This window comes from Rattus norvegicus, chromosome 8 (assembly GCF_021556685.1).
Source record: "Rattus norvegicus strain SHRSP/BbbUtx chromosome 8, alternate assembly SHRSP_T2T, whole genome shotgun sequence".
Lineage (NCBI taxonomy): Eukaryota > Metazoa > Chordata > Mammalia > Rodentia > Muridae > Rattus > Rattus norvegicus.
In genome coordinates, this window is record NC_141541.1 from 125,499,737 (window position 1) to 125,525,712 (window position 25,976).

Here is a 25,976-nt window from a genome sequence, read left to right on the forward strand (position 1 = left end):
GCCTTTTTCTCCCGCTACATAGAAGAGCATGCAGGAACCCCAATTGAGTCAGCGAGGGATCTTGAGCAATACACAGCGACTTTGCTTTAAAAGATACCCAAGGACACCGCCACGGGACCCGGAACACCGGGCCTGAGTGGAGATTCCTGGGACCCAGACGCGCATCAGCTCTCGGGTTAGCACCTCCTCGGTGACGCGCGCCTCCTAGCTGAGCCGCACGGACCCACCTCACGGAATCCGAGTGGCCGCTGAGTGGAAAGGACGCGCTAGAGGGCGCCCTGAACGCGAGCCTCAGCCCAACAGCCGCAGGCCTGCGACGCTTTCTCAGCTCCACTCCGCCTCCCCGCGGCTGGGCGCGACGCCTCACCCGCCGCGGAGACCACTGGGACTGGTAGTACGTACGCCCCGCCGCGGAGACTCACGGGACTCGTAGTGCGCCTCAGCCTCCCGCAGAGACTCACGGGACCTGTAGTACACCCCGCCCGCTTAGCGGCACCCCCTTAGACCTCAGGTCCGGCTTCCGGTTTCGTTACGCTGCGCTGGCACACAGCCTGAGCGCAGCGGCGACACCTTTGTGGGCTGCGGGGCGTTCCTAGACCCTTCTAGAACCCTCTCGGCCTCGCCGCCCCTGAAGAGGGCAGCGGGCGCCGGCGGCCCCGGAGCTGGCGCGCGAGCTGCTGGGTAACAGGCCTGGCCGCCCCTGCTCCGGTCGTCCGTGACCTCCAGGGCCCCTGACTGCGGGAGCCGCGGCGGAAGACATGGGACTCCCTCCGTGCACCTGTGACGGCCACCTTGACTGGGGAAGCGGCGGCGTCTTCGAGGAAACCGGAAGCCCGTGGTGACCCCTGGCGACCCGGTTTGTTTTCAACCGGCTTCCAAACACCGGGGAAGCGAAACCCGGTGGCCTTGGGGACCGCCCTACGTAGCCAGGGTTCAGGGTGAGTGGATCGCTCGCGCTCGCCCGGACGGTGCAGACAGCCAGGAGGGGCCTGGTGGCTGTCGCCTGGCCAGACGCACGTCGTTTTCCGCCCCGGCGCCCCTCTGCTGGTCAGAGCGGCCCACTCTAGCATCGCTCCCACACAGCCCCACAGCCCGGCTGCCACAGGCTCTTCCATTTAGCTTTCGCTGCTCAGGGATTGCTCAAGTTCTGTCCGTGCTCTGGCTCGCGGGGAACGCCTTCAGTTTTAATTCCTGCACTGAGGTGGCATTTATATCGGAGAGGGAAAGAGGGACGTGGGTAGTGTTGGTGGCGTCTGGGAGTGACCGTCAGTCTAACTTGTGTGTTTCAGTCCCGTTTTCCGGCTGGGTAGGCTAACTGTAGCCCTCCTCGCAAGGAACTCGGAATATTCAAAAGTAAGATAAAATAACCCACGGAAGCTACTGGAAATCAGAACAGAATACCATGTGATGATCAAAAACATTGACACACTGGGGTTGAAATTGATCTGTACTCTTAAAATACGGAAGAAGCCCCCGGCGTTTGAATTTTAAGTTAGATTGAACAAAATGAAACATAGTTTCATTTCTAGTTCTCAAAAAAATTTTCTCGTTACCCTGTCCATAGTGATCACTCCGTCGTCTCAAATGGGCACTAATTGGAATTATTCACTGAATGGCTATGAAGTGTTGACTGCCCTAGGTTTGTAAATGGTGGTTTTCATGTAAAGTCGAGCATTTCATATCTAAAAGGCAGCATGCTGTCATGGAAGTGGGAGTGGATTATAAGCATTGAGTTTTCCACTTCCTCGTTTACCAGGAGGAAAAGGTTAAGCTTCTTACTCTGACTTTCTCCTTCCCCCTTTTCTGAAGCACAGTGCTTGCTTACTTCACAAGGCACCCAGATACAGTTTCTAAGAGCCATGCTGGCTCCGAAGTTGGTAACTTATTTGTATGTTAAATCACTTCACCTGTAAATTGAAGCGTGCTTACCCATCTTACTGTTTTTACGTAGACTTAATACATTCTTAAGAGCAAGTCAGGGGTGGTGGCACATGCCTTTAATACACCCAGCGCTAGGGAGACAGAGGCAGACTGGTTTCTGAGTTCCAGTTTAGCCACTGCTATACAATGAGACATCTTCAAGAAAAAAATAAGGCGAGGCACAGTTTCTAGCATCTACGCACCTCTACCAGAAGTGCTTCATTAATGGTACCAGAGCATGTCATGCTTCCTGAGTGAAACAGTATGATTTAAGGAAAAGCTGAATGGGATCAACATAACTTTAATGGCACCTACATTCTAAACTGACATTGTTTTTATTGTCAGGAAATGTTATTAACATTTAATGTAGGTGTTTGGTTGTGTTGAGATACATTATTCTAGACAAGGAGTAGAAAGAAGGCCTGCTCTTGGAACTGTACTGTGCTTGAGTCTTAAGATTGCACAGCCATAAAAACTGACCTCTATTACTGCAGTCAGTGAGTCAGGAGCATAAAAACAAAAGTTGGCATTTTTCATATTATATGTCTGATACTGGTTTTGAACACTTAATGAATTACAGAGCATTTAATTACTGAGGCACAAAGATTTAAGTGCTGGCATTGTTAAAAAAGGGCACTTCAGGTATCCCTTTTAGAGAAGAAGCCATTCCTGCCCCTTATTATTTAAAGTGACAAAAGAAAAGGAAGACCTTGTTATTTCCTGGTTTTCTAAGATGTATTCTTTTTTTTCTCCACTGTTTCTAACTAACCTGTTTGAAGTAGGTTCTTGAATATCCTGGCTTTTCAGCGATAGAAAGCCAGTGGAAACTGTAAACAGGACTCACTTCAGGCAATGCACAATAGGCGTTGGTTAAAGCCCAGCTCTTCCTTATATGATGATAGACAGGTGTGCTCAGCTTTTTATGCCTCAGTTTCCTCACCTGTGCTGTTGATGGTGCCTTTCTAGCCAAGTTTAGTGTCAAGATAAGGTCTTTATTCAACTTAGTAGTTTCTGGCACAACTCTTGAGTGTCTTTTTATCTGTTCAGGTTCCCTTTCTGTATTTGGATTGAAAATTCGCCTTGGTAATACAAGGAGATGATATCTTGATACACTCCGACTCTGTCGCACACAGGTATGAAAATTAAGATCTAAGAGCTGGAGTGGTGATAATCAAGGTGATAGATCATAGACTAGAATTTGAGTTTCTGAACCATTGTACTACAGACAGTGCCTTGTCTGGATTCTTACAGGGAACAATTACAATCACAACATTCAGATTATTTTGTAAAGAACCTAGATTTGACCTGATCACTAGGTCTAACTCACATCCCCATCTGCAGAACTCCCAGTGCAGGCAGGTAAGAGCTTCCGCGTCCTCCCAGGCCCAGACCACTCAATCCAAATTCTTTCTGTCAATCCTGCTGCTGGCATGGGCAGATCTGTACTGGGTCAAAACTTGATCAGAAAAACTTCCATTTGTATAGGTCAGCAGAGAGATGTATACTGGGTCACAGTGAGGAGAGTTTAAGAGTCTGCATGCTCAACCCCGAATGGGACCAACGGAGGTAAAAAGAAAGAGCAGAAGGAAGGAGAGAGGTGCTGTGAAAAGCTGCCCTCTAATACCAGATGCTCATCACAGTCTCATAGCAGCTCTTGTTACCTTACAAGACTTAACACAAAATCCCAGTGTGGACAGGGTATATAATCTTCAGGCTTTACCCCATCCTCAGGAGTTATGATGATGGATAGTGACAGGGAGGCAGAATCATTCGCTACTGCAGAGATGGCCAGTGCTCCAGTCGATGGCCCACATGCATGGCACATATGGGCAGCACAACTGCACTGGGGCGGGGGGTGGGGGGTCACCAAAGGAAATGGGTAGGACGCATGGGCATGGGAGGGCTGTGGGGAGGTCAGGTCATGTCACAGTAGTTGTATTAAAAAGAAGCCCAAGGTTTAGGAGGTAGGTTATCTAGGATCATAGCTCAAGTGGATCTCTGATTTTTTTTAAGCTTTGTAAATTGGGTTAATAGTAGCCACCTAAAAACTAGGAATACATATGTACAAGCATGAGTGGTTGGCACCTGACAAATTATCTAAAAGGCAGGCATTGAAAATGGCAGAATAATCATTAATTCCTTGGAAAAAAGATAAATCTTGTGTCAGGAGATATTTCTGGGTTTTGTTTATCAAATCCCATCATATATAGACTGATAGAGGCCATCTCGGTATTGATTCAGTGAAGATGGAAATTACAAATAATTTTGATTAGTAATGATTGAGTGTCTTTTTCTACGTATGTCTCCATTGGTCATAGACACTACCCACCTTATCTGGCAAACTGCTCATTACCATGCCTGGCATTTTACTGCTCTCCGCAGTAATCGGCAGCATGATTAACCTCAGTCCTTCCTGTTCCTCCTCTACTTTATGTTTAGTTTACACTAAACTAAATGTCAATATACAGTAAACTAATGTTAATATAGTCATTTACTCTATACTCTAAGGTATGGCATTGTCAAACACGAGATGTTTGCACACACAGCTATTTTTGTAGCATTTAAGTGTGTTATACCTTACTCTCTAACACTCATGATGCAATGATTACGCTCAAATACTTCCGGAACTATTACTATCTTAATGCAAAAGGTCAGTGGTCACCAGTTGATACCACAAAACTAACCTTGCCTGTAGATAGTAAAGAACACTAGTTATAATTTGGATTCTATAAATCATGTAATACTCTTTACTTCTTTTGCATCTCCATAATAGTTCTCAAATAAGAATAGGACTCAACATAACTTGGAATGCTTATTGTAGAGTACAGTTTGAAGTTGTCAACCCAGATATTCTGATTTACATGGATCTCCAGTAAAACCACACAATATTCTTATCAGGACGGCCAGTAAGTCTATGCTATAGTCTCCGCCTTGTCAAACACTGGATTAGACTGCTTCCACCATCCTCTTGCTCTTGAAAAAACTAAACCTGTTTACTGCATTCCCTGGAATACATTACAACTTCATTACTGCTTTTATAGTTGAGGGTGTAGACATAATGTTTTTGTGCACTGTATAACAATTACCCTTGTATTACTCAAGTGCTGATTTCTCTGTCCCCTTATCTAGTTGCAATCCCGACACACAGCATTGTGATGTTTATTCTAAGTATCTCCAGTCTGAAGTTTGTGTGAACCTTGTTCCCTATTTATTCTCTGACTTGTCAATAAAAGCTGATCAACCAATGGCCAGGCAAAAGAAAGAATAGGGCGGGACTTCAGCATCCTGGAGACACCCTGGGAGAGCACCCCGATGTAGGGTCTTGGCTGGGAGGGAGAGGGTTAGGTTAGACGGTTAGGATAGATCAGTGACTCAGGTATTGTACAGTAAAGCTCAGTTAAAGAGATCTAACAGTCTTTGACTCAGCCCTAGAGAAGCTAGCTGGGGATAAAGAAATACTGCCACTTTTAAACTTACTTTTACAAAGAGGAGGGACCCATTTAGGCTTGTCTTTGGAGAATATGTTTACATTGATTAAATTTTGAATTATTAACCAGTTCTGGCTAAGGAATATTCAAAACATCAAAAAATTTGAGTCTTTCAGTTAATTTTTTGGGGGGATATAAGGGTGGTGGGATTCTCTTTTGTAGTGGTAAAGATTAAACCCAGGACCTTCTGTATGCTAGAAAATGCTCTCCCACTGAGTTTCAGCCGCAGTGTAATAATCTCCAGTGATTGTATTTTCTGAGTAGTTATGAATGAGTTTCTTAAATGTACGTGTTAACATTAGCTTGATCCATTTCAATATAGTACCATTTATCCAGAAAAATCAAACTTCAAAGCCAGCTGGCTGGTTTTGTAAATACATTTTGTCGCACGGTTTCATACTGTAGCTAGCCCAAGGCTGCTTGGAATTCACTATATAGCCCAGGCAGCTTTGAACTGGTGGCAGTCCTTCTACCTCAGACTTTCAAGTGCTATGCTTACAGATGTCTGCTACCTACCCATTCTCTAGAGTCATGATAAATGTAAGGTTTTCTAAAGAAAAGTTCATTGTGGGGGAAAATATTACTAACTCTGGTCCTAAAATCAAACAGCCTCCACTGCACTCTAATCTCACCTGACTACATTTATGGCCCAGTTTTCTCATTTGTAAAAAAAAGCTTTAGTAAGGTTTTATACCTCGTAGTGTACCCATGAAGATATAAATGCAAGCATAGTGCCAAGTAGTTCATTGGTGATTGTCTGAATTGGTTTGTATGGCTGGTGGGAGGTAACTATGAAGGGTTACTTAGGAAGAAAGGAAAGCCTTATTAGGTAACCGTTTTAGAAGTTCTGAGTTTTTATAAAGATCGGTGCCCGAACTTTCAGCCTCTAGCAAGGGTAAATGGGTGGTCCATCATGATGGGTCACTGAGGAGTAAACTGTTCCCATCAGGAGTTAGGAAAAGAGGTTGAGGACTGAACCAGGGTCCAAGAGACTCCTTTAAGGATATGCTTCCAATGACCTGAGGGCCCTCCATAACACCCCCACCTCTGAAAGATATACCATATCTACACTGCCACTGTGGACTATAACAGTTGTGAGTATTCTTAACAAATGTTGTGTCTGGGCTTTCGATTTTATAGAATAAGGGCCAAAATTGACACCCTCTTCTTCATCAAGAATCATCTCACTTGATCTCCAGTTACCTCTTTACCTCCTGTCACTCCCTCTCAGCTCCTTTCTCCCCACACTTTTACATGTCTTTAGAGTTGTTCACATGCTGGAAGCTAGCAGCATGTAAAGGTTTAAGTGTAAGGGTCAGCATGCCCTCTTCACTTGCAAGGGTAAACTGATGTCATTTTGGTGCCTTTTTTGCAAACTATCCCTCTGGTTCTGTTGTTGTAAAAATACAAAAATAAAAAAAGTATGGTTGTCTTTTACCTCACTGGGTCCTGCACCGTGGTGCCCTAAGATGTCTGCTAGGTATCTTGGCGGAAACACATCCCCACTCCTTGGCGGCCCAGTGTCTCTTGCCGCCACACACTTTCCTACACTCAAACCCTCACATAAAAGAACATACAACACAATAACCTTTGACCCAATTGGTAAGATATAACTGCCCACCTAAACATAGAAAGCCCAGTACCATCCATCCCTTAAGAACATTCGTAACAACCTGTAAAGGTACAGCGTGGAGTCTTAACGTCACCCACCATATTGTCCTGCCACAGCTTCTCTCTCTCTCTCCTCTTGTCTCTTCCTCTTTTCTGTTCCAGTCTCCTCCTCTTCCTCCAAACTTCTCTCCCGCCCATCCTTCTTTCTTGTCCAATGACAGGCCTCCTTCTATCTTGTGCCTGCCTCACCTGTGACATCATCCTACATGGCTCCAGAACACTTTGCATTTTTTTCAGATATATTATTTGCCTATACAGTATAATGATTATTTTTTTCTGTATACCTGTCTCTCACATGGGTTATGAAGGTTTTATTTTGTGTTTTTGCTTAGAATATGATTAATGGTAAAAACAATTGATTTAGAACTTTGTTTAAAACAGAAATGCAAAAGCTCGGGTCTTTAAAATTATTTCTTTGTAGAGCAGTTTATTAGTATTTGGTTTTTAGAGGATACTCAATTCATTAAATTCCATCCATTTGGGGTAGGGTTTTTATTTAAATCAGATGAGTAGTCTGGGCACTGTTTTTACCGCTCCTGAAACTAGTCTGCATTATATATAATAATATTATCTTCATACGTGTGTGTGTGTGTGTGTGTGTGTGTGTGTGTGTAGTGTTCTTTTAGGTTAAACAGTACTTGACACTTTCATTTAGCCAGGGATCAGGGATCAGCCCAGGACCTGATTCATGTTTGACAAATGTTCTACTGCTGACCCATTCTCAGTCTTACTTCACTCCTTCATAGACCTTGTCTATAGTAATTGTTTACGGTTCTAAGTGTTTGTCTGTATTCGTTTTCCATTTTTCAACTCTAAGAGCGGTTATCCCGTTATCAGCTGTCCCACCAAGTCACACAGCAACTGACCTGGAGAGCTGTGCTTGTACAGCAACGACGCTGTGTTGCCTGAAAGAAAATAGTTGGAAGTGACGTTCAGTATTCACATTGTGAATCCATCATTCCTTCCCCTGCCCACTGACCAAAGACAGATAACCTTCATACCTTTTCTTCTCCGTAGCTGCCATGGACACACTGGTAGAAGATGACATCTGCATTCTGAATCATGAGAAGGCCCACAAAAGAGAGGCAGTGACCCCACTCTCAGCGTATCCTGGAGATGAGTCTGTTGCTTCCCATTTTGCCCTGGTCACTGCTTATGAAGACATCAAGAAGAGACTTAAGGATTCAGAGAAAGAAAACTCCTTCTTAAAGAAAAGAATAAGGGCTTTGGAAGAAAAGGTGGTTCCCCCTCTCATTTGACTATATTTTTGACATAAAAAATAATTCCAAATATTTGAAATTTAAAAAATTTCTAAACAGTCTTCCAAGAATAAGTAAGAATTTCTAAATTCTTGTCTATTAAATTAACTATGCTGTGTCAGCCCTACCATGTGCTCAGTGATACTGTAGACTAGATTTTAACAACTTAAGATGTTGTCTTCCAAAAATGTGCTTGTCCTTTTGTCAGAGTCCCTGCTGTCATTGCTGTGCTCTCAGTGCCTCGGGAGCTTTCTACTTTCTGTTCTGAGACAGACCTTTCACTGGGTCCTTGACCCATCCAGCAGGTCCAGTTATTCAGGGTCCCAAAGAGGCACTACCTGAGGGTCAAGAGGGGGAGAAAAGAAGGAGACCAAGCAAGGTTCTGTTGTCAAGGTCTCGTTTATTGAGAGGAATGGACAGCATTTAAAGCTCTGAAGCAGGAATTGAAGCAGGAACTGAAGCTTAGGGCGGGGGAGTACTGGGAAGTGCCCAAGGACATAAGGTAAATCATTAAACTGCAAGATATTCTCCTTAGACACTGAGGCAACAGTCTTCCGGGGACATGTTCTTTGAAAAGGTCCAGCCCTTCTCAGGGATCTGCTCAGGGGAGGGCTCTAGCTTTGCTTAGTTCGGATGTCCGGTCCCGACAGGTCCTAGAGCTTACTAATTAGACTAGTCCCCATGTCCCTGTCACTGGGATTACAAGTACACATCACCACACCTGGCTTTACCTGAGGATTGAACTCGAGTCCTGCAATGAGCAGTTTACCAACTGAGCTGTTACCCAGTCCTGCTATATATATGTAACTTAGAATTTTCAAATCTGTACAAAAGAATAAAATACTAGTAAAGGAAACTGTTGATGGGGGGGACCTTCTGTGACATTGCTTCACTGTGTTTAACCAGCTCTTCACCAGAGTAGAACTGTAGGACTAGAATACTTCTGTATTCTTTTTGATTTTCTTCTCACAAAGTAGGAGTGATACTTTGAGCTACTAATGGCGTGTTTTTCTATGCTGAGTGTTGCATTCCTGAATGCTGTATAAGGTTATTTAAATGCATTCTAAATCATCAGACTTAAGTTGATTTTGTATGTTGGAGTTTTTCTTAGTTCCCATTTATGGCATTGCAAGATTTGAGTTGGTTTATAGCTCTTCAGATTTGTATTTGTGTCTTACAAACACAAGAGCTTCCTTCCAGTGGTCAAAGAAAGGAGTTCTTAGCAATCAGAGAAAGGATTTTCCTGTACTTAAAACTGAGGGTGGAGGTTGTTAGAATTTAATTTGTTTGTTGTGTTGGAACAACAAAGGAAGTCATTTATTAGTAGTATTACAGTTTCTTACTAATTTTATCTTAGTAACTAAGTATATTTCTCATTTATTAAGATAAATTACTGAGTGTAACTTTATAACTAATTGTTATGCTTTTAAAATTAAATAGAAACGTGGAATTTAGTACATAAGCTAACATAAAAAAATCTATATGTTGTGACCATATAGTGACCAGCCTATTAATTTCTGTTTTTAGAGTATGTGAGGTTTAATGAAGTGACATGTCTATTCCTTAAGTATGATTTGATACTTTTCTGATGATAGAAATGAGATACTGTAGACTGGGAAAACCCCCAGACACGTCACAGGACAATAATGCTGTACTATAGTGTGATGGTTGAGTCTGTTATAAAGCGAACAGTACAAAGCATACATTACTGATGAGCAACAAAGCATTTGCCTTTTTCTTTACTCTTTGTCTTCTTAATAAAGATTGCGTGGCAATGAGAGAGTCCGTTATACCCAAAGGTAGGCTTTAGCCTTGCATTACACTGAGTAGGGTAAGATATAGAGCCATCTGGAGATGGACTGACTTGGTTCTACAGAACTCCCACTGAAGATTTGCCCCCTAATTTCTTACTGTTATTAGCTTGTTGGAGCTCGAGTAGAAGAAGAAACAAGTTCTGTGGGCCGAGAACAAGTGAACAAGGCCTACCACGCTTACCGGGAGGTTTGCATCGACAGAGACAACCTGAAGAGCAGACTGGAGAAGATAGTAAGTTGGTTCGAAGATAAGACTTTATATTGAATTGTCTGTCTAGCAAGAGGCTTAGAATTAAAATAATGGGTTAAACAATTATTAATTAAAATATATGTGTTTACGGATATGGAAAGTTTTAATAACTATGTTTTCCACTAATGTACAAAATACTTAGAATTTCAGGATTTCAGCTCTAAGCATGTTAAGCGATGTCTCAGCATCACTAACTTACTTTGAAAACAGTCATGGCGAGGTCGTCACTCAGTCACTGGGGGCTTTTGTTTTGCTTTTAGTAGAGTGAACAGTGATATCCTAAGAAACCGAAAGAATTTTTTTCCATCTTGTTTTTAAACGTTAGAATGAGGTTTACTCAGTATTGACCTAAAAATTAGGAGATAGATATGGATATAGATACAGATATAGATATGGATATAGATACGGATATAGATATATGAATGATATGGATACGGATATAGATATAGATACGGATATAGATATAGATATGGATATAGATACAGATATAGATACGAATATAGATATGGATATGGGTATATGAATGAGGCGTTACTAACTGTCGTTTGGCATCCCCCTTGGCTAGAGTAAAGACAACTCGGAGTCCTTGAGAGCGCTGACCGAGCAGCTGCAGTGTAAAGAAGTAGAGCTCCTGCAGCTCAGAACCGAGGTGGAGACGCAGCAGGGTACGCCGCTTCCTGCTTCCATGTTCAGCTCCCCTGAGAAAACCGATCCATCTTCCGTTGTGTGAAATCCACAAGTGCCCTCTGTCTGTGATAGAGCCTTGATTTTTTTTCTCTTCTTTTTTTCATAACTTCCTGTAGCTGAAAATTGTACTTTTCCTACAGAAGCTGTGGTGTGTCTATTCAGGGGCAGTGTGTGATAAAGGGGTGGAGGGACAAGCCCTCACCCTAACTTAACTGGGCTCTCGCCCCACTGCCATCTCCTCATTTACTGATATCACTGCCGCCCCTGGTTAAACACTTTGTTATGGAGCAGCTTCAAGAAGACTCGTGATTTTTTTCTTCCTGAAAGTTGATAAACTGCACAGATAAAATGCTGAGATGGAAAGGTCTTCTGGGAGTTGGAATAGTCTTGTTCCCATCAACAGTCTTATTAATTAAGCAAAAGAATCAACTATTGAAAAACCCTTTCCAGGAAAATGGTTGGGGCTTCCCAGAGCTGGAGAAATGAAGGAGTCAGATAACGTAGGCTCCAGCTGTTCTGTGTCCACAGTCAGGTGTCTGTGAGTACGGTTGTTCTGACGCGATGTTAGACCTGTCAGTCAAGTCTCAGACCTTGATGGAGTAGGTGACACTGAGCCTTCAACCTGCATGTTTAGTACTAGTCACTTACTGACACTTGTACTGGTGTCACCTAGGGACTGTAATTGGTGTAAAAAGCAGAGTTAATTATTTTGTTGTCTATCCTTTTTCTAGTGATGAGGAATTTAAATCCACCCTCGTCCAACTGGGAGGTGGAAAAGCTAAGCTGTGACTTGAAGATCCATGGTTTGGAACAAGAGCTGGAACTACTGAGGAAAGAATGTAGTGACCTCAGAACAGAGCTACAGAAAGCCAGACAGACGGTACCCAAACATTGTTAATAAATGGAGGAGAACATCTGTGTGCTTTGTGCATCAAATATAGGATTTGTAACTAAGTACTAAATCATAGATTAATTAATTATAACCATAGAATAGTCTCATTTCCTGAAAAATTCATGTTTATCTTGAAATTGTTGCTGCTGAAATTCCATTCATTCTGCACATTCACTTTTATCCCAGAATATAGTTTTACGATTTGATTTAAAATGTATGTTGGGTTGTGTCTTAGTTACTTTTCTGTTGTTGTGACAAAAGAAAGCATTTAATTTTGGACTCATGGTTTTCATGGCTCACATTTGATCCACAAGTACAAGGTAGAAAGAGAAGGAAAGCTACCTGGGAATGCCATGGGCTTGTTAAACTTCAGAGCCCACTCCCCTTGACGCAGCTCCTCCAACAGGGCCGTACCTCCCAGCCATTCCCAAATAGTCCTGCCAACTGCAGATGAGCATTCAAATACGTGAGCCTGTGGGGGACGTCCTTAGTCAAGCACCTCGGGGTGTTTTAACAGTTTTTCAAACTCCTTTCCTTCCAGTTCTCTTGTTTTGAATGTCTGAACATTTTAAAGAGCGCTTAGTCTAAGCCTTGCCCTTTATTTAACAATTTGGTTAGCTTGAACATAGGAGACTACATTATAGAATGCTTGAAAAACAACAAGCTTACGCTAACAAGGAAGCCTGACTTACACGGCCTGTTTCCTTTCAGAAGACGGATAGATTTAGCCAGCTTGAGAGTAAATTAGGAAAACCAACAACAGAAACACGTGCCGGGTCTGCCGCTGTGCAGGCCTCTTAGCTCCTCCCCAGGAGTCTGTCCACTGTAGGGGGACAGTTAGGAGAAAGGGGAGCATGAGCAAAAGTATTGGGTAGTTGTGTGTTTAAACTAATCACAGCCAGTTAATCTTCAGCTCAGCCGTTTGCCCGTCAAAGCCTTGCATACGGTTGAGAGAACTCCTCACCTTGTTCCTTTGCAGGTCACCTTCTAAAAGTGGGGCTACGAGCTCTCCTCTCTATGTACCCACATCCCAGGCGGCCTTGAACGCTGCTTACACATCTCACTTCTGTCAGTGACCACTGGCTGAGAGTGAGTGAGCTTCAAGGAAGACTGCAGCGTTCTGCTTCCTCTGTGGTTCACCTGAACTGGACGTGAGAGCCACATTGGAAACTGGATCTGATAAAAGAAACCACATACTGCTATCTAGTTGGGTTGAAGCCCAAGTGGGCTTTGTTTCTTTATTACTTGACTGCAGAACTTCACTGCCCTACCTTTAAGTGTGTAGTTGGTCACACACCATTTCTTCAGACTTCCAGTATTCTATTCCATACTCCCAGTTACCATAGCCACTAGCAAGTCCCTTTTAGAATAGCTGCTTGCACAAAAAGATTGCACTGCAAAGCTCTGAGTAATTGTCAGTGTTTACACTTTTCATGAAATAATTGATAGCTTTAATACATAGAGTATGTTTACATTTTACACATAGTATATTTCACTGTAGAGTAAGAAACAGTCCCATGTGATTATGGGACTTTATCTTATTGTGATTTTATTAAATATGGAATATAGGAATGTCATTTTTAACTTTCAGGAAATTTATTTCTAAAGGCATAGAGTACCTCTTTTCATAAACATTAAGTTAGGGATTGTAAAAAGAGGTTAGCATACTACCTGGACAGAGCATGTTCATACATTAAATCAAGCCAACGACTTTGTTTAGAGGAATCTATGAAGGCAGTGCCATTAGTTGAGTCTGTTGGGGGCAGAGAGTCAAGTTGTGGTTCGATTACTCCTGTGCTCCACTAGGTGGCGCTAGGGAATGAAGACGGTGTTGGCTTACATTTGCCGCATGCGGTTCAGAGACAGGGATTATTGGAAGCTCAGGAAATATTTAGCTTCATCAGGTTAAACTGGTGATGACATTAATTCCAAGAAGCAGGAAACTTTTAAGATTTTTATGTGAGATGAAGGGAGAAATGTTGAAAAGAAAAAAACTGAGCGTTTTGTCTGTTTTTGTAGTGTGTATTACTGACAGCAGGAGATTGGGAAGTGGAAAAGCCCAAACTGGGATCATGAAGCAAACTGAGAATAATTGAAGTGACATTTTTCCAAGATTTCCAACTTAAAACCATGGTGTTTTATGTCCTTTTGGATCTGGTTAGAATCCTCTTGGATATGGGAATGTAGGAATGAGCCAGTGAAAGAAGTCCATGTTCACATTAATAACTTGCTGTATCTACTCTGGCCATATTTTAAAATGCTAAGACATTATATAACACATACTTTAGGTGTGTGACAACATCCCTTATTGTCACACTAGTAGTAGCATTCTGGTTTTGATCATTAGCAACTTTGTCCACTAGTGGTTCTTGTTAATAAGGTCAGCATTTCAGAGACCTTTCTGCTGGGGCTTTTCCAGTTTTATATCCTCACTGTTCACATTCACAACAGTTGATTTTGAGACTTCAAAGTCAGCCAAAGTGAAGTAAGAAACAGTGGTTCAAAATAAATAGCCTGTGAGGAGTTCTAGTTAGTGTCCTGCAGTTTGTTAAAGTACCAGAGAAGCTATATTGCAGGGACCTGTGAAACCTGCAATGAATTCCTTAGAGTGGCCTTCAACACAGTGCATCCTGCATACCTGCTGTGAGGCAAGGTCTTTGCGTTGGGGCGGTCCTTGTGAGGACTCGTGTTGTTGGTGCTTCCCAGTCAACTTTTCTGAACCGTCAGTTGGTGTGAAATGTTCCTATTGTAATATACTGTATTTTCATACTGTTGGCTTTAAAGAACGTTTCCTGGAAGCACGTGTGTTTTAAGTATACACTAAGGAACATGGTTTTTAATTAGTGATACAAAAAACTAAAGGCTGTCTGGGGACAGTTTTATTTCTTATGGAGAGCAGTAAAGAACAATACCAAGGACGCCTACCTACCTTTATGGTAGTTTTTGAGATAGAGTCTCACACCATAGTCCAAGCTGGCCCAAGAACTCACTCTGGAGCCAGGCTGACCTGACTCCAGGGCAGTCCTCTTCAGTTTCCCAAGTACTGGGATTGTGGGAGTGATCTGCTCTGCCCAGTTTATAATTACGTCATGTAAGTAAGACTGAATAGTAAATATTGGTGTTTCCACTTGTACCAGCAGTTCCTGTGAGTTTATACTTGTGAGATTGATGTGTTGTTACAGATTCTTGAATAAGAATACATTGTAAATAGTTATGATACAGAAGATCTTGAATATATTAGATTTAAAAGTATCTTTTATAGATGTGGGGGTTTAGGGTTTGTTTTGTATTGGTTTGGCTTGGGGTGTTTGTTTGATTGTATCACACCTACAATATAAACAACTTAAAAGGGTGTGGGGACTTTAAGACGTTCTTGCCGAAGCCATGCCTTGCAAGGCAGTTTAGGAAGTGTGGGCTTAAGCCGGGGACACTGTGTCAAACCCCAAATCAAACTCTGTTGTCACTGAGAAAACGAGGACACTTGCAGAGAACTGCTATATTCACTGGGAATGGTTCTTTGTCTAATGTAGCACAGTGTCTTAAATAATAGTGTATGTAACATATACCGTTTCTACCTCTAAACCGGGGTCCATGGGGTGTCCATGAGAAACAATAAAGCTCAGTAGCTGCAGGGCTGCTCCAGCACGGTTCGTGGTTCTTCTCAAGGTAGAGTAGCATTCTCTCACACTAAAATCATCTGCTTTTGAAAGTATGGACCAAAGTATTTGCACACACAAGAAATTTCTTTAGGGGGGAATTTATGCTGTCATAAATTATGCTTGTTCATTTTCTGCCGGTTTTGTGTGCAGAAATTGCCATTTCCCCATAGAGTTGACATAGATGTCCTTTGAGCAGGGATGTGATAGATGTGTTCCCTTCGCGTATCTTCAGAAGTGTGTTTATAGGTTCCAACTCCACAGGCATGTGTACAGGGAGTGAAAGCATCAACACTCAGGTGACCGGAAGTGAGTCACACAGGGACAGCTGGCAGTGTCTCATCAAAACTGAGTCTAAAATGTAGTCTTATACTTTATACAACTGTAGCTGTATTCTATGAATGCTGAACATCTGTAGTAAATGAAGAACTGAAAAAATTGAAATAATTCCTGTCCTTTCCTTTTTAAACACATGACAGGGTCCATCTCAGGAAGACATTCTGCAGGACAGAGATGTCATCAGGCCGAGCTTGCCGAGGGAAGAGCACGTTCCACACCAGGGCCCTCACCACAGGTCTCCTGCGTGCATTCTACCTTTCTAATGTGGCTTAAGTTGAGCAGCACTCTGTGTGCCGCTGTAATCTCTGACCACTGCATAAAAATAGTTATAAAATGATAACTATAAAAATGATTATATGGTTATAAAATGATTATAAAAATGATTATAAAAAGTTATAAAAATGATTCCATGGTTACTTGCCAACCTAACTTGCTATGCCAGCCTGTCAAAAAAAATACTTGAAAGACATTTGTTTGAGAGAAATCACAGTTGTCAAAGTACACATCTTTTAGTTCTGTAACAAATCCCATCTTTACTTTTAGTTCCTTCAAAGCCATGGTTCTCAACCTTCCTAATGCAGCAACCCTTTAATATAGTTCTGTAAATGTTTTATTCTCCTGAATTAATTGTTGTCTGGAGGCTCACTGCCTCTGTCTGCTAACCTAGGCCCAGTCCTGGAAACTTCTAGTCTTCGTACCATCTTATCTAGGCCTAGAATGTTCTGGGACTTCCTACTGAATAAGCTCACCCTTTCTAGTTCTTTCTAACCTCTGGCTAGGTGGTTCAATTCAGCTGTTGTGGCTCAAACTCCTCTCCAAACAGACTGATTGTAGTCTGGCTTCTGTCTCTCAGGCTCTCCCAAAAGGCTCTGCTTGGCCTTACACTTACCGGCAACTGTTCTAATCTTCAGGCTCATTCTTTCTTCACCTGTCTTCACCTGTCCCATTAGAACTGCGCTGCCCCTGACATAGTTTCCCTTTCCCCCTCTGAGCATTGGGCTTATCCTCTTCTGTCAAGTAGGATTTGTCACATTGTCTGCCCCTCAGTTAGACATCACTTTCAAGTATGGGTGCTTCCTTCTACAAATAACTTTACCTTCATCGTTTGGGATTAAAGGTGTGTGCTAGGAGTGTGTGTGTATTCCAGCCAGAGGGATAGAGGTGTGTGCTAGGAGTGTGTGTGTATTCCAGCCAGAGGGATAGAGGTGTGCGCCAAGGCTAAAACCATGCCACACTAGAAGCAGCTCTTTTCCGAGTAAACACACAATGTCACATAGTGTGAACAAGTATCCTGCAACACAGTTCTCCTGCTTGGACCCCAGTCATAAAATTATGTCATTGCTACTCCATGACTGTGATTTGCCTCTGTCCTGAGTCGTGATGGAAAAACCTGACATGCAGGGCGGCTGATGTGCAGCTCCCAAGGGGATATCGACCCACAGGTTGAGAACCATTGCTTTTAGGAAACATTGTAAATTGTCAAATGCTAAAGAAAGTTAAATCATAGAGAAAAGTAGCACTTTTTAGACATGAACAGTGTTCATTTCTTTTACAAAAAGGTTGGTATAAAGTGTCAGTCAGCTCTAAACAGGGCGGGCAGTGCTTTCATGAGTGCTGACAAGCTCCGGAACACCAAAGTCAGGTAGAAGTTCACACATGGGCTGAGCATGTCTGTGTGGGCATCAGCCACTGTACAGGTTCTTTGGTGTGTATACATGACAGTGCCCGTAGGACACAGGGTCCCTAAAAGGGCAGTGTGGTCAGTACTTAGGAGTGGACAAGTACCACACTTCGAGAAAGGAACCTTGTGGCCTGGAGCTGACTCTGACTCCTGAACCTGTCTCTTCATGAACAAAATGAGATGAGATTTTCTGTTGTCCTCTGCAGGGTTACTGTGGCTGTGATGAACATCATAATCAAGACAGTTTGGGGAGGGGTGGGTTTATTTAGCATACTCTTCCACATCACTTCATCATCAAAGATCAGGGTGGGATCCTGGAGGCAGGAGCTGATGCAGGGGCCATGGAGGCGGCTGCTCACTGACTTGCTTCCCTGGCTTTCTCACCTGCTTTCTCATAGAGCCCAGATCACCAACCCAGGGATGGCTCCACCCACAGTCAATCACTAATTAAGACAGTTCCCTACAGGCCTGCCTACAGCCTGATCCTATGGTGGCATTTTCTCAATAGCAGCTCCCTCCTCTCCAATGACTGTAGCCTGTGTCAAATTGACATAAACCCAGCCAGCACAGCCATTTTGCCAGGCTGGTGCAAGAAAATGGGTGAAGTGTCTCATACATAATGAGTATTCAACTATAATTATTCTTATGTTTTTATGTTTTACATTACTGTTTTTCAGAGCTCACAATTTGATTAATAGAATTTTAGTACTCAAGAAACGGCTATATACATTATTTAGAGGCAACCATATACTTGACATTTTTTTAGGTCATTTAGAGCAAGTTCAGGTTTGTACTTGCATTTAAGAAAGTAGGTATGCAGTCCACATATAGTCTCAAAAGCACTTGGATAAAACACCCAATATTCACAGGGATTACTGCTAAGAAGTGGAGAAGTAACTTGCCTTTTCAGCTCTGTTTTTAAAGGTTTAAACATTGCTCCCTGTATAGAATCTTTTACACACTTTAAAGACTATAACACTCTGATGTTACAGCAACCTGGAATTATTCTGTTATCCATAGAGGAAGACTTGTAATTAGTACCAATCTTAGATACTAGGGTGGCAGTGTGCACATGCGCCACAGAGCCTGTGTGGGCGTCCGAAGCAGCTCAGTGGATGGGTCAGTTCTCATCTCTACTCTAAGTTGGTTACAGGAGTTAAAACTCAGGTCAGGTGCCAGTCTGGAAGGTGTTGAGAGACACGCCTTTTTATGTGCATGTTGTAGAGCCTGCGTGAGTTGATGGGGATGGTAATGCCGAAGCCCATAGAAGCCAGAGGAGGGAGTTAGAGCCCTACAAGTGGAATTACAAGCGGTTGGATGCTAGGAACTGAATCCTTGTCCTCTGCAAGAGCAGTAAGCAGTCTTGAGCTACTGAGCCATTTCTCCTGCCCAGTCGTAGCTGTGTTTTTTAGTCTGTAGTTTTAGTGTAGGTGATGAACAGGGTAGTTGATGATGTAGTTCTATCTAATCTAATTTTAAGTAGTCTTCATTAAATTGAACTTTTAAAATGTATAGTAACTTCTTTATCATCATATTCTTTGTCTAGCTATTTGAGTGATTACATGTACTTGGGGTTTGAGTACCCAAGTATTATCATGAGTATTTTCTTTTTTGTAAGTCAGGTACAGATTCACCATTTTATAAGGATAATAAACTATTTTCAAACTGTTATTCATGCCTGTGTGCCTAAGTTAGCATGTGTACAACACTTCCACCTGCTGCTTTATAATGAGTCACCCTTTGACAAGCATGGAATGTCCAGAATTACACCATGAAGCCAGACTTCACTATGAAACAGTTATTGTAAAAAGCATAGCCAGTGTTTACTGGCAAAAATACACCAAAGATACTTAAAATACTAGGTTTTCTCCAAAGCAGTAGAGTTCGCTGCACTGTTTAGAATAGTTATAGTCTAACTTGGGTAGAAGTCAAAAGAGGTAAAATTTTACCTCACACAATTTGACCTACTTGTTTTTAAATATCTATTGCTTCTTTAATTAGATACCAGATTCAGATTTCAAGATTATCCCTTTGAAGTTTAAGTTCTGTTTACTAGACAGACAAAAACTGCAACAGGAAGTAGCGTGTTTGTTTAGTTTGATTTTCATACCACTTAACATCCCTGACAGTGGCAGTTGTCGTGATACTCTGAAGTCGGTTATTCTTATATTGGCTATTTCAGGTGTCACTGTACAAGAAAGCAAGAATAATATTCTAATATTGGCTATTTCAGGTGTCGCTGTACAATAACATAAGGACATATGCTGAAGGTTCTAGTCCATTTAGTTGAAAATTAAGAACCTAAAGGAAGTCATGAGCCTCGGGGGTTTAATGGAAAATAAAAGCTTTTATAACTAGTTATAGACAGTTTCAGATTCGTTTAATTGTAAAACTGGAAAGGCATTTTGAAGCTCTGTCTCCTGTAACCCGCTTCTCTAGCTGCTGCCTCGTTAAGGAATCATGTGACTCCTCATGTCTGTGCTGTCACGTCACATTGGTTTAGAACCAACAGTACGAGACAGCCCAGTCAGACATAAAGAATGGAATGCATGAATCTTGTCTTAATGTGGCTTCATTTTACAGTGTCAGAGCAATCCAGAGACAAAGACGAAGCCCAAGACTGTACAAGAGTGAATGCAATTCTGTTCTTGATCAGATTGACTAAGGGATGGCATACTCCTTACTAATTATATTAACAGCCCTGCACATTATTGGTTAAAAGCAATCCTTGGTTCTGATAGAGCCAGTAAGCTCACTGGTTAGAGTATTTTCCATGATCTGTTTTATATAGTAGCTACTGCCTGACAGCAGAGCAGTGTTATCCCTAGGTTTTCCCCGTACAACATTCTAAATAAATACCCTTTGGTTTCATTTATATTGTCATGAAAGTATAAATGTAAACCTGTTTGTATTGTAAAGTTGTTGCCCTTCATAAAAAGGATGGGTGTAACTGGTTTTAAAATTCCCTTTCAGTGACCACATGCAGCACGTGTACTGGGAGCTGAGGAGGGAGATGGCTAACCTACACCTGGTGACTCAGGTGCAAGCCGAGCTGCTCAGACAGCTGAAGACGGCAGCTGCGGGCAAAGGCAAGTCACTGCCGGCTGGGAACGCCGCCTGCAGCCACAGCAGCAGCTGCCCACTCACGCTCTGCTCCGGCTGCAGTCTCTGGGCGGGCAGTCCCACGTGCACGGTGCCGCCTTGGTTTTTCTTCAGTGCTGTATTCTTTTCCCCTTGTGACTTCTCTCAGCCAAGTGTTGCTTATGTGTGTATGACCACGGTGTTAGGTTTGTGCTCAGGGGCCTTTACCACAGCTATGTGGATTTAGTTAGATGTTCAAAAGCTCCAAAGTCTCATTTCAGTACTGTGAACTACACCAGAAACCTAGATTTTATTTTCAAAATAACTCTGACTCATTTTTACAAACTTTTCTTTTTCTTATAGGATGTGATTTGAAGGCAGACTCAATCAAAATTTCCACTGCTTTGGTTGGTTGGTTGGTTGGCTTGTTTTCTTGAGACAGGGTTTCTCCATGTAGCTGTGACTGTCCTGGAACAATATATTCATATGTTCTCTTCTCTCCCTCCCTCCCTCCCTCCCCCTCCCTCCCTCCCTCCCTCCCTCCCTCTCTCTCTCTCTCTCTCTCTCTCTCTCTCTCTCTCTCTCTCTCTCTCTGTCCCTCCCTCTATCTCTAGTGTGTGTGTGTGTGTGTTTGTGTTTGTGTGTGTGCGCGCGCGCGTGCCCGTGCCCGTGCCTGTGCCTGTGCCTGTGCCTGTGTCTGTCTGTCTGAGAGTGTAGACCAGGCTGGCCTCAAACACAAGAGACCTGCCTGCCTCTGCCTCCTAAGTGCTGGGATTAAAGGCCTGTGTCTCTACCATCCAGCCACTGCTTTCTTTCTAAAGACAATGTTTGACTCAAGCTTTTTGAGTTCTGTGTTAGTTGGCAGTGGGTATTTGCCAGTGCTGTTTTATATTTTAGGAAACAGTCTGTGCTTGCACTCAACATTACATGATAGATTTACATCCAAAGCATACAGGATACCTTTATGCTTTAAATTTTACATTTCAAAGGAATGTGGTGTGACTTCGAAAGGTGGTCATCATCTAATTTAAAATTGTTACTTGCATCTCTGCTTGTCCTAAAGGAGAACAAAAAACTGTTTATAACTATTCTCAGGAGTGTTTATAAGGGATGTTTGACATTGGGGGGAAAATTAATTCAAAGTCTCTTGATTTCTGTGGAGTTGGGTACTTAAGAATCAAGCAAATTAATGTGATTTTGAGCAAACAGCCCATTTTGTAGTTCCCCTTGCCCTTTTGCAGTTGCTAAGATTACTACTGAAGGTACCATAGGTACTGTGGAGGTACCATAGAAGTAAGACTTGTCCATACAGGGGCTCGGCTGTTACTGAGTATGCTGTCAGTGCAACTGCTTACATCATAAAATAGTGTGTTCTGGAGACTAATAAAGGGGACTAACTTCCCATCCTGTGTTCCTTTTAGTTGACTGTAATACAGTCTTTTGATGCCCTTGCACTATCAGTTACTAGAACATTTCCCTGGACAATGTTAAGCACAGCCACCAGTCCCTACAGCTCTTGTTTTAAGTAGACTGGGTTATGGCTCACTTATCCCTAACCCGTCCGTCACTGTTCCCCAGAAGAATGAATTTCTTTCACTCTATCCACCCCCTTCCACACATTACCCAGATGTTTCCATTTGTTTCTATGATGAGTGAGTTGGTTGGCCAGCAGGATAGCCCAGCAAGTGGAGGAGCCCACCTGCAAGCGTGAGGACCTGCCTCTCCCGGAACTCACAGTGAAGGGAAGAACCCACTCCAGAAATGTGTCCTCTGACCTTCATGCTCATGTGTGTACCTGCATTCACACACGCACACACTCACACACGCACACACTCGAGTGCACACACACAACGTATTAGGTAACATAAAGCCAATTAGCTTTCAGTTGTGGCAGACTGAGAAGCATGATTGCAGGATGCTGGCTGTAGCTAGATACTAACCTCAGCGCAGTCTCTTTCTAAGCCACTGTATGTCTGAAACACCTTTTTATTTACTTTTTAAGTTGGCCTGTTGTTGACCAAAGCAGAGTTATTATGTTTACTGTTATATTTAATCTAAGAAATTGAACTTACAGCTTCTATTTCAATTATTTTATCCACAAAAGCCTTTGAATACATGCTAAATTTTCATTTGACTCTCAAGAATCCAAGGTATACTTATAAAAATAAGTTACTTTTGAGCCCTCTCCTATTGAGAAGTTTCAGTAAGCAAAAGAATATATTTTAAACCTAATTCTACACAACTTTTTTTAGACTGTGGTCTAAAAACAAACTTTCACTAACCACATTAAAGACCAAGAACTTTTCTTCTCTTTGCCTTGTAAAAAAAGTTAAACATTCTTCATCAGCAGGATGACAAAAGCAAGAAAGGATTCTGACATCCATTTTTTAAAGCAAAGCGGTTGGTGAATGACCTTAGCTCAGGGTCAGTAAATATGTGATCTCCGAGAACACAGATCTAAGTTATCTCAGATCAGTTTCCCAATTGGAAATGCTAATTTTAGTGTCAGTTGTGAAACTGGCATATGACATGTTTACAGTCTGAAAAGCTAGAAGACTGACGCATGGCTGTGCTTTCTTTTTAGCCTGTACCCAAGTGGGATGTGTTGAAGACCTTGGGAGAGACAGCGCAAAATTGCACTTGGCAAATTGTACTGCAGCTTACAAAAGACATCCCCCTTTGTCACCACATGGCAAAGCTACGTGTTATGCTCCACCCTCCACTTTACCAGGAGATAGGAAGGCTTTCTCAGACAAAGCAGTTCTTCAGTCATGGACAGACAACGAGAGACTGACTCCTAATGACGGTGCAGACTTTCAGGAGCACAACTCCTACGGGAGAAATTCTCTGGAAGATAACTCCTGGGTATTCCCAAGCCCTCCTAAATCAAGTGAGACAGCATTTGGTGAAAATAAAAGCAAAATCTTACCTTCACCCAACCTGCCACCCCTGCATTACCTGGATCAGCACAATCAGAACTGCCTGTACAAAAGTTAATTTGACTTGGGCTTTGATCGGGACACTAACTCACTGGTTCTCTCAGACCGACAGTGGACTCTGACTGACGTCCTGTGGAGCTCTCCAGTGTGTACATCTGTACAGTCTGCAGCATTATGTATGTAGTTGATTTTCCAGTATGGGAACGGAACCTCCGCGGTTGGACCTTTGCTAACAATTACAAATTTTTGCTTCTTGGAACACGAATGGAAATGAAAATTTTAGACATGGTTTCATAAACTATGACCTGCCTAAATATCCAGTCATTAAATAAAAAGCAGCCTTTAATATAAGAGAAAAACCATGTCTGCTGGTTCAGATTGTATCAAGAAGCAATTGAGAGTGTGACTAGGTTGTGCTTCTGTAACTTCCTGATGCATAAAGATTTGAAATATGGAATAAAAGTAGGTTATGACACCTCTGTGCTATTGTTTCAAGTTTTAAGATTTAAAGTCATTTTTAAGTAAAATGTTTGTATATATAAATTTAAAGTGCAATTTGAATTTTAAGACTTGAACTAAAGACTATTGAAGCCAACTTTTCCCCAGTATATTCAAATCCCAAATAGTTTAAAAATGATGTGGTATGTGAGTAAACTATTAGAGCTTTATACAATGCCCAGTTAAAGTAGAAAGAGCCTCTCACAGCAGGGCAGTCTCCTCAGTGCTTCATGGCGAACTCGCCGTGTGGCTGTCATCAGCAGGACGGCTGTTCATTTTCCACAGAGCAGCTTACAGGCTGGTAGACTATGACATTTGAGAAAGTAAATGCTAATTAGCTGCATCTAGAACTAAATTTTGTGCTGTACAATTACGAAATATCCCCAGACTAAGTGGCCAATCACTTGTAAATAAGTAAAGAAAGAAGATGGCTTTATGTGGAAATTCATCTAAATCCCTTCAAGGTTGAAGTATTAAGAGTATTAGTGATCATGCACTACCTATTTGATGTGAGAGGACTTTGTCCTTGGCATCTCACGTATGCTGAATTCAGAGGATCTCCGACCTCTCATCACTGAATACCATGCATAGCCGGCACTGCTCACTGTTGAGTCATCTCACTCACCCCTGCCCGTGATTAATGGGATTGATGTCAGATGCTGGAATGTGTTCTGACCAATGAGCACGGCTGACTCAAGGGAGTACAGGCTCCTGCCAAGTAATACAACAAGGCCCAATATGCATAAAACAAATGCAAGACTCCAGGCTCCCACAGAAGGAGCTAACTGTCTGTGTAATAAGAAAGCAAACACATTTCTCCTGTGGCTGCAGAGGCTGTCCATCCTCTTATGTCTAATGCAGCTTACTTCCTCGTTTGCCTTTTTTAAAACCAAGATGGGAAGTTTTCTTTTGTAAAAAGAGTCTTATGTTTTTGAACAATGCCAAGAAATTGTTTTAATTAAAATTATTTTTGTTTTTAAAATGGAATTCGATGTGAAATACTGTCCTTGCCTATGTATATTTCCAAAATCTGGTATTAATTTTATTTCTCCAACGTTTCTGACTGGAGCAAATTCCCTCTAATCAGTAGTTACAGTTATCAAAAAGGATTGCTAAAACAGTCTGATTGGTGTTAACAGTTGGAAGTGTCATGGCCTGTATAAGACTCCTTAGCTAGAAAAGATAAACCCTAAAATATTTTTACCTGGTCAGAAAATGTTTAAATATATACTTAGTCAATGGTACAATCTGTATTTTGTGATTCATTAAAACTGACAGTTCTGTTGATCCTTTTCATACTAGCTGACAACCCCAACGAGCTTCCCTTGAAATTCTCTATAAGAGCTGGATTTCTTTTCTAAGAAAAATCCAATTAAGTACACCTGTAACTCAGTAATACTAGGACACAACTTAAGCAGCCACCTGGTCCTTCCTCTTGGTCCCTTACTCTCTTGAGCCAAGGCCAAATAGAACTGCCCATGAACTGGTAAAAGCCCAGTATCCAGACACATGTGCAGCAGGTACACCAGTCAGAGCAGAGGTGAGCATGAGCAGAGTACATCTACTTAGTACCTATCGGTCAGGAGACACAACAGAAATAGCGTTACTATGTCCCCGGCTGCTTGTAGTAACCGCCTTTTCTTTGAGTCACTGAGAACAACTATAGCCTTGTCCACTAGGAATATGCCAGTGCCAACAGGCCAGCTCAGAAGTAAGTCGGCTGCTGCCCCTCTCCCCACGCTGCGGTCTCCTCACTGTGTTTGCTCTCCTTGGCCTCGGTCAGCTTTTGATTGCAGTCTAG

General features: G+C 42.3%; 2 protein-coding genes across 26 annotated transcripts in view; one reads left to right on the forward strand and one right to left on the reverse strand.

Moving 5' to 3' along the window:
• Zcwpw2 (zinc finger CW-type and PWWP domain containing 2) overlaps positions 1–834 on the reverse strand; it is a 144,876-nt gene extending 144,042 nt beyond the window's left edge. For 8 of the 22 annotated variants that reach the window (NR_190985.1, NM_001430705.1, NM_001430701.1 and 5 more), the window contains 1 exon segment: positions 228–834. The gene's annotated coding sequence lies outside the window, so the exon portion shown is untranslated. 22 annotated transcript variants of the gene reach the window in all.
• On the forward strand, positions 529–25,162 carry Azi2 (5-azacytidine induced 2). Of its 4 annotated transcripts, none has more exons than XM_087562490.1 (9): positions 529–938; positions 2,968–3,053; positions 8,097–8,317; positions 10,259–10,384; positions 10,968–11,067; positions 11,821–11,969; positions 16,117–16,211; positions 20,631–20,746; positions 23,323–25,162. In XM_087562490.1, the coding sequence occupies exons 3-9, from the start codon at positions 8,102–8,104 to the stop codon at positions 23,733–23,735; spliced, it is 1,215 nt and encodes a 404-aa protein (XP_087418616.1). In that variant the 5' UTR covers positions 529–938; positions 2,968–3,053; positions 8,097–8,101; the 3' UTR covers positions 23,736–25,162.
• Positions 25,163–25,976: the final 814 nt, after the last annotated feature.